Source organism: Drosophila ananassae, chromosome 2L (genome assembly GCF_017639315.1).
Source record: "Drosophila ananassae strain 14024-0371.13 chromosome 2L, ASM1763931v2, whole genome shotgun sequence".
Taxonomy (NCBI): Eukaryota; Metazoa; Arthropoda; class Insecta; order Diptera; family Drosophilidae; genus Drosophila; species Drosophila ananassae.
The window spans coordinates 15,435,138-15,444,173 of NC_057927.1; the positions used below are offsets into that span (position 1 = coordinate 15,435,138).

Genomic DNA, 9,036 nt, shown 5'->3' on the forward strand with positions numbered 1-9,036 from the left:
AAAACTTTTTTAAAATCTAAATCGAAAATGTAGGGAAAAAATGAATTGGATAATAACCCGTTTTATAATCTCATATATTTTGTACTGAACCAAATTTTAAAGAATAAATCTTTTTTATAAATGGTTTTAAAAATACTGAAAATAAAGCTTAGAAAAATACTAGTTTATAAGGGGCACCCTAACGGACCTATCGCCAGAGCTGTGGCGCAATCGATAGTTTGCCCATCTCTAAATATGACCGCCCTCTACCAATGGGAATCGATGTTTTGGACTGACATCGAATCAAAATTTAGGCTCCGACACGCAGTAACTTAACAACAAAAACTCATTGCTAATATTACTGCCGCCTATTTGTAAGCGCCAAACGTTTTCGACATCTGGCAAAGCGGTCCCCCAGTTGTACGTCATTGCTTAATTGATAAATTTGCGGTAAATGAAGGAAACCACTGTGGTTCTGTGGCCGAAGGCTGTGTCCGTGTGCCTGTGGGTGTGTGTGTGCGTGTGCATATGACTCGAGTTTTTTGCCGACAATCTGAGGAAAAAAAATAGAAGCAAACTTAACTAAAGTTTGTCACTAAAAGCCGCTGAATTAGTGGCGCAGAGGCGTAACATAAACAAACGTTCGAGTGTGAATGCTGTGCCAAACGGTACACCACCCCCTTCGGCACCGTCACACAGAGTATAAAAAATATATATAAATTAAATATAGAAGAGAAGTGCGTGCCAAGGTTAGGCGTCGAGTGCAAGTGCATTATACGTATGGAAAGGCAAAAATTTCGCCAAAAAAAACGTCGCCAAAGCTTCTAATTCAAATAATATCTAATTCTGTACTCATCCCCCACTTCCCCTCTATTCCCGTCTCTAACACAGCAACTCAAGGAGGAAGAAGAAAAGCTAAATATTCGGAAAAAATGCAGATCAAAGAATTGTGAGTATTCCTTAAAAAAAGTAATGATTTAATTAATTAACTTTAACAACATTTAAAAAAAAACAGTGCAAGCCGCAAATTATTTGCGACAAATCGATTTTACGCTCTTTCACTCTCTCTCTCTCTCCGAAGCGCTCTTTCTCTTGCCAGTCGCCTGCCAGAGGGACTCTCTCCTCCCTCTTTCTCTCCGCCGAGCTAAAGTTTGGCGTCGTGTTGGCTGTGTTGTTGTTGTTGTTTGCCGTCAAATTGAAGTTTGCGGGCATTTTCCCCCATTACTAACAACAACAACAAAGTCTTATCAGCCCCCTCCACGGCCAAGGCTCCCCCCACTCTCGTCCTCCCGCCTTGTTCCGCCCCCTTTCCCACGGCTAGTTGGTGACGTAATGAACTTGAAGTCAGCACTGATATTGGAGTTTAAATCTAGTTTGGAGTGTTTGACTTTTTAATTATAATTTAATATTATTTGTTTAGTTGGAAGCTCTTTTTTTCGCTTCCCCTGGCGCCGCCGCCACGTTGTCGATGTTGCCGTCACTTTGTGAGTCACACGCTCTTGCGCCTCTCTCTCGCCGCCGCCGCCGCCGCTCGCCGACTTTAATCAAACAAGTTGTTAAATGGCGATAAGGTCGTTGCGTAAAGCCCCTGCCATTGACTCACTTTGGTCCGAATCCTTTTCTGCCATTTGCATCCTGCCCCTCCGACATACAAATGCGACTCAATCAGCTGCCCCTCGCATTGGCAAATCCCTCACGTTCCTCTCACATTTGCTCCGCCTCTGATACTTTTAATTTATTGGCGGAAATTGCCAAAAATAAGGAATTTAATTGCTCGGTAATTGATTTTTTCTTGGCAGATGTGACAGCCCAAAAAAAGGCTAGGAAAGTGATGCACATTTCAGGTCTCATACCACATTCATGAGGAAAAAAGTAAATAAAATGGAAAACTCTCTTTTAGTTCCCTAATCAGTTGAGTTACACAATTGCTTGGAATCTGATAATGGGCTGTAATCGCCCATCGGCTGATATTTGATAGGAATATAGCCCTAGGCCCTCTAAGCCTGGGATTAACTTTGAAAGCTTTAATAAATATGGACTTTAGATTCTGTTTTTAGGTGGAGGACGGGGATGCAGATATTCAAGGCTTAGATGATCCAAAATATATAAAGGATTCTAAAAATATAGTATATTCTTTTGAAAAATATGTTATAGTATTGGGAAAAAGATTTTTTTTTTTCAATAATACTTGAGGAATATATCTCAGGTGTCTTCTTAAGGCATAACTGCTCCTGCGTATGATTTTTATTGGTTTAAATTTAATTGACTTTTAAAATAATATAATAATATTAATAATAATAATATTTCAAAAGAATTGAACCGTTTTCGAGAAAGTAAGATCAGCGATTTAAAAAAAAAAACAGCCACCAAAAATATCAATCAGATTTAGGTTTTATATTCAGAAAATATATGTATATAAATTCTAAAAAAAAAAATTAATTTGGAACCTCTTTGAAAAAAATAATATTTAAATGCATATTCAAAACCAGATGCATTATGCACGAGTTGTATTAATTTTTAATAGTTCCAAGTGCCGTAATTCCTCCGCCCACCCAGAGGCTGCAGCCCATTTCGAAATGCTTTTTTACGGCCAGATTTTCCATTCTGCTGCGACTGCCGACTGAAAGCCATTTGGCGGTGAAATTTTCAACACCATCATTAAATGAAAAATGGAATAAAGGTGGAAGCGAACGGCTGGCTGGCTGATAAACAATTTTAAACGGCCAATAAACAATATTTTTTGAATCGGAAGGCGGCCGCAAGAGATGTCAACAGCCTGGCGTTGCATGTGGCATCTGATATTGTGTGGTTAACTCCTTTTTGTTTGCTGTTTACATTAAGGTTTTAAGTGGCACAGTTTATTTATTGACGGGGCTAGAATGGAGAGTTTAAATGACACCGATTTCATCTCGATTGCATGTCAAATAAGTTGAGCTAGTTGAGAAAATTATTATATAATTATTATATTATAGTATTTGTTTTGTTTAGTAATATATAATAGATAATCTGTTTAACTTTCAACTCATTCCAGTGAAAACTCAATTCAAAAATAGTGTTTGGGATAAGAGTTATAGGGAGTTAGGAACCTTAAAACCTAAACTTTAGGGCCTAAAGCCAGACCTAACCTTTCAGATACTCTCTTAAAACTCCCAAGTTCAGTCTGTGAAAGCAAAGCTGGTTTTCAATGTCACTCCTCAAAGGCACTCGCCATAAACCCGGGGCTAGCGTGACTTTTAGTGCCCCAACTGATTGGCTTGGCGCACTTTGTATCCGCACATATGTATCTGATGGATACCTTCCCCAGCCGCTGCTCTTCAATTTGAAAATGGCACGAGCTCCAGTTTTGTTCCGACATATGTATTTTTTGTTGTTTTGTTTTATGTTCCACCGATAAGATAACCCGCAGCGGCCTGTAGTTTTGGTTTCAAATACTAGCGAGTCTGCCATGGCACTTGGCTTGTTTCACAAATAATTGCCAGTTGTGCCGCTTTTTATGACTACGCTTCATTAAGTCCCCCTGTAATGGCTCCAGTTTTGAAAAAGTGTTTGTATATTTTGTATTCCGACATTAACCTGCCAGTGCCATTAGCATAGAGTAGTGGCCCAAATGAATAAAATTCGAACTTCCAGTGAGTCACTGGACTGGCATTCGGAGAGCCCCCCTACGTGTGACATCTTCATTGCGGACAAATCAATTATTACTCGACCTTCAATGGCTCCAGTGCCCCGTGGGCGTCCCACTTGCCCCAAAAGCCCACCCGCCCCAATCACTTTCCCCTTTTTCAATTATGAGCCCACAAGAGCAAACAATGGGGTTAAAGGAGAAGGGCTCTCGAGGGTTTCTTTTGGCAACTTTGGTCTCATTAAGAGTTCTTCAATATTCCGCCTGTCCTCCCTCATGTTATTGTTGTGGCCTCCTCCTCCTCCTCCTCCTCCTTCATGTGTACCGATTTCTTTTTATGTTTTTCTTTTATTTTTTTGCCTAATATCTTTATTGCTCTCAGTACGCTCTGATTCAGACACTCGTCTATATCGTTTGATCTCCGGCATTGGGATATCTGACCCAGTTAGATGTTGTTTCAACCACTTCGTACTCCGTACTCCCTTCCCGTGCTGCTTCGGAAACTTATCTTTTTGGGGCACAAATTTTGTGACACAACCACGTTCTAATTTGTTGTTTTTTATACTCGGTAGTTGTAGGGTTCAAGGGTATGTTGTGTTTGAGGGAAGGTATGTAACAGGAATTTTTATATTCTCACAACTATACTACTATCAGGACTATAAGGGATAGATCTATGGGGATATATATTTTATTATATAATATATTATTATCTAAAGAATCTTTTAGGGATAGATCTATAAGATTTTTTATGTAGACTATTGTACCAACAAAAGGTCAAGTTTGTTGAAAATATTTTCAATTTCACACTAAAAGGGAAATTTTTTTTAAGATATATTGAGTTTCTATTTAGACTCTGTTCTATAGAGTATTTATATTTACATACTGGCTTCTTCATAAGCACCAAAAAGTATGCAACAAAATTGTAATTTATGAATCTATTAGGAATCTCTTAGACAAATAAAAACAAAGCATAAAATAAATGATTTTTAAATTAAACTTTCTTGAAAGATACAAGTACAGGGTATCATATAGGCGAGATAATAGATGCCAGACAACCTTACATATATTTTTTATTTATTTATTTTTTCCCTTCTAAAAATATTTTCCCTCTGTACTTTTTGGTATCTGTGTTTTTTTTTTTCGAAGAAAAAAAGTTCCAAAAGTAAAGGCCTGGGGAGTAATTTTTTATGGGCCATTTATTTGCGCAAAACTTTTAGAATTTGAATTGATTAAACGACAAGTGCGGCGTGGCAATTTGCTGAAAAGAAAAGCTATTTCGTTTTGACGAGATTTCAGACTTCAGAGTTCCTACGGAATTCAATTTGTCTTTAATTTGTTGCGGAATTAAATTAGTTTAAGAAGCAACTTGGCTTGGAGTTTATTCCTTTGAGTTAATTACTGAAAGATGAACCCAAGTTCAAAATAACTTCATTACCATTTAAACATTGTAGTTCAGCTTGTTTTTGGGCAAATCCCCCCCGGATGAACAGAGGCAAAAGTTGGGCATTAAGGAGGGCTCTCTGAACTTTAACCTTTTGAGGAGCCTGGCGCTTAGTTTGCCGACATTAAAGTCCCAGATAACTCAGGCCCCCGCCTACCAGTTGCTCTCGAGTCAGTTGGCAATTAGGAAACACATCATTACGAGAGTCAACAGTAGGCCAAAAGGTTAATTGCGTCTCCAAGACTCCCCGGCAGTCCATTTCCCGTTCTCCGGTCTTTTCTTGTCACTTTTGATTGTTCTCGAGTCGTGTCGTGTTTTCTCTCGGCTGCTTATATTCATTCTATGTACTATATGTTGGCCATAAAGTTGGGCCAGGACACGGTTTAGGTTCTTTATGGCCAAGGAGCTTCAGTTCGCACCTTGCGAACGCGAACGCGAACGCGGAATGCAAGTCAAGGCTTCCGTCACACCATGGGGAGCCATTTGGCATTTTATTTTCAGGGAAATATTTCATTTGACTTTCCTTGGCTTACAAGTGACATGAATTCAGCAAATAAAGGACAAGATAGCGCAGATATTTTGAATATTTTCAAGTCTTAAATATGGTATTGTGGGCCAAGTGCATTACTCGCTTATTAACAAAGCCCGGAGCAATTAAATTGTCGCCGAAACCGCAACAAAAGCCAAGCCATGCGAGCAAGTTTCAAGGTTGTCATAATTATGTGGCCAACCTCCCTACCCTCTCCCCCCAGGGGTTGCCTGGCGACCTTTTTGGTAATTAGAGGATGAGTGTGTGGGCCGGAAGTGGGTGGTTGTGCCGCGGGTTTTAGCCTCCAGCTCCCATGCACTCGAATTAAATCACAAAACGCAGTAAACTTTTGCGTTCTCAACGTTTTTCGGGCAATAATTTAACAAACATTTAAATAATGCATAGACTGGGGGAAAAGGGGAAAATAGCTTTAAATTGTTTCATGCAGTGCTGCATATTTAGTGGATCTAATAAATGGCTCAAAACAATGTAGCTGACAAGCCAATAGCATTAGCCAACCGGGCTAAGTCACTTATCGCATTGACAGGACAATGGAGCTATCGGGCTGCGAAAACTATGCAGAAAATTAAAACAAAAGATTATTCCATGGTTGCAGGCCATGCTTCCGAGTTGTTTGCTTTTGCTGGAAAACTAATTTGCCGAAGTACTACATTTTAATTGCAATATTTTTCACCCAAATCGATACATTGTTTATTCTACTTTATTAATATTTCAACTACTCGTTGAGAGTATCTGTAGCTCTTTATTCCCTAGGCTGATATTTAATTAAAATTGTTATTTTAAACTTAATTAAAAACGTGTAGCCATTATGCATACAAACGCTGACACTGATACTTCCATTGTTTTTGCTTTCGTTGCAGCCGAGTGACTTTGCCATTGACTGTGGAAGAGGTAAGGACACAAAGGATAGCCCCCTCTATACCCAGCGAATAACTTAACCCTTTATTTTTCATCTGCAGTACCAAGTCGCACAATTATTCTCGGTGGCCGAGGCGTCAAAGGAGAACACGGGAGGCGGCGAGGGCATCGAGGTCTTAAAGAACGAACCCTTCGACAACTTCCCCTTGTTGGGTGAGTTGCTAATCTTAGTTATAACTCAAAACTCTGATATTAACTTTGATTTTCTCACCCAACCCAAACTCAGGTGGCAAATACAATTCCGGTCAATACACATATAAGATCTACCATCTGCAATCAAAAGTTCCAGCGTACATAAGACTACTGGCGCCCAAGGGCTCGTTAGAGATCCACGAGGAAGCTTGGAATGCCTATCCCTATTGTCGAACGATTATCACGGTAAAGGGGGGGTCTCTGTTTCAAAATCTGATTAAAAATAAAATGAAATAATTGGGTGGGATAACAAGGAAGATCTCACGATGGGCTGTAATTTTTGATTATTTTGATTACGTTGCAATTCTAGAACCCCAAATTCATGAAAGATGCGTTCAAAATAATCATCGACACGCTCCACGTGGGCGATGCGGGCGACTCGGAAAATGTAAGTCAAGTATCCTGATCACGATTTAACTAACTGTTGTTTTCTACTTTCTCTCCATAACACAACCTCATCAACGTTCGTCCATCACGCACTCTGATTTCTTTTTAAATTCATCAAAATTATTATTTGGCTTGCTTTGGTTTTGGTTTCGGTTTCGGTTCTTTTCGATTCGTTATCGGTTATCATTTAAGAATCCCGGTTATATGAATAAAAATTTTAGAGTAGACGTCTTTTCGAACCATTTAGAAAATGATATTGGCTTTACGGATAATGTAAGTGTCATTTATTTGGTCCTTTCTTTGCCGTCCGCTGCTCTGTTTAGCTTTGTAGCCAATTTGTTGTCATCGATCCATGTTTCTGTGTTGTGTGCCTTTGTAGACAAAAAGCTTTGTGTGTTTCATTTTAGCATTTTAGCGAGAATAAGTAGTTACCAACTTGTATCTTGTAGGTGCACGAGCTGACGCCCGATAAGCTAAAAATGCGCGAGGTGATACACATCGACATTGCCAACGATCCGGTCTTGCCAGCGGATTACAAACCCGAGGAGGATCCAACCACGTACGATCTTAAAAAACTATATTTCTTATTTATACTAATATTAAATTATTGTTCCAGCTATCAGTCAAAGAAGACCGGACGTGGTCCGCTGGTGGGACCAGAATGGAAGCGGCACGTTGATCCTGTGATGACCTGCTACAAGCTGGTCACTTGCGAGTTCAAGTGGTTCGGCTTGCAAAATAGAGTAGAGACCTTTATACAAAAATCGGAGCGACGCCTTTTTACAAACTTCCATCGGTAACTAACATTTAGGATTTATTTAAATAGAGTATAATATAATATTTGTCGAATTGTAGACAAGTTTTCTGTTCAACTGATCGCTGGTACGGTCTGACAATGGACGACATCCGCGCCATCGAGGACCAGACGAAGGAGGAGCTGGACAAGGCGCGGCAGACGGGCGAGGTGCGGGGTATGCGCGCGGACGGCGATTAAATCTAGTAGAAAATTGTAAACAAAACTATGTGTATGTAAAAAAAAAACCAGGCAAAACCGAAACTAGAAGGTAAAAAAAAAAAAGAAACAAATTAATGAAATGGAGAAAAAATTGCATAAATAAATTTAAAAAATACAAACAAACTAACACCAAGAAAACAATACAAAATGAAAGCAATTCAAAGTAACGGCTGCTGCATCAACAAACAACAAGAAACAAAACTAAAAAACTAGAAACAAACAATGCAAACACCAAGTGTACGACAACCGCAACAAGCTTAGATCTAGTATAGCACCAGACAAATTAAAGAACCCTGTACACAGTTGCAACCGCAGTAAGTTAGTTAAGTTCCTTCCCCATACATTGTATCTAAATGTAGTTGCAATGCAAGCCAACAAGGACACTACACGACAAGAACAACAGCAACAAATAAACAAGGACAACTGTTGATGGCACTTCCCCCCGCATCCGAGTATCCAAGTATCTAAGCATCCGTGCATCACGAGAACACCAATTGTTTAAGTTGCATTTTGTAAATTGTGAAATAAACCAAATGACAGTTAATGTATAAAGTTAAACGCTAGCATACGCAAGTATGTATGTAATCGATGAGAGGTCAAGAGGTGAAGGAGCAAGGAGCGGTTCAGAGCATTTTGAATATGTGATTTTTGCGGAGAAAGCCATTCCGGTCAGGCGGCATCCGAGACAGCTTGTATGTACATAGGCAGGTCTATATTTGCATTCATTGGTTATGCGTTTGTGGCTGGCCTGTATTTGATTTGCATTTCGGAAAGTCAATGCAACAGCCTGATCCTAAGACGACAAGCTCGGAGGAGAGTCTGTGGGGCTGAGGATTGGCTGAGCAAACAGTTATCTTTGATGGGCCAGTTTGAATGATTTATGAGCTTGAAGTTGCCCGGGGGCATACTACGTTTGAGAACAATGGAACACG

At 39.6% G+C, this 9,036-nt stretch overlaps 1 protein-coding gene across 5 annotated transcripts; it reads left to right on the forward strand.

Moving 5' to 3' along the window:
* The first annotated feature begins 245 nt into the window (after window positions 1-245).
* LOC6501247 (phosphatidylinositol transfer protein alpha isoform) lies at window positions 246-8,662 on the forward strand. 5 transcript variants are annotated; one of them, XM_014911481.3, is made up of 9 exons: window positions 246-399; window positions 871-928; window positions 6,453-6,483; window positions 6,552-6,663; window positions 6,737-6,888; window positions 7,282-7,362; window positions 7,539-7,648; window positions 7,706-7,885; window positions 7,945-8,662. In XM_014911481.3, exons 2-9 carry the CDS (start codon window positions 912-914, stop codon window positions 8,081-8,083), a joined length of 822 nt encoding a protein of 273 aa, XP_014766967.1. In that variant the 5' UTR covers window positions 246-399; window positions 871-911; the 3' UTR covers window positions 8,084-8,662. The 5 variants fall into 5 exon arrangements, with proteins under 5 accessions (XP_014766967.1, XP_014766966.1, XP_001954842.1 ...); XM_014911480.3 differs by having other exon boundaries at window positions 247-429; XM_001954806.4 differs by lacking the exon at window positions 7,282-7,362 and adding an exon at window positions 7,013-7,090 and having other exon boundaries at window positions 247-399.
* The last annotated feature ends 374 nt before the right edge of the window (window positions 8,663-9,036 follow it).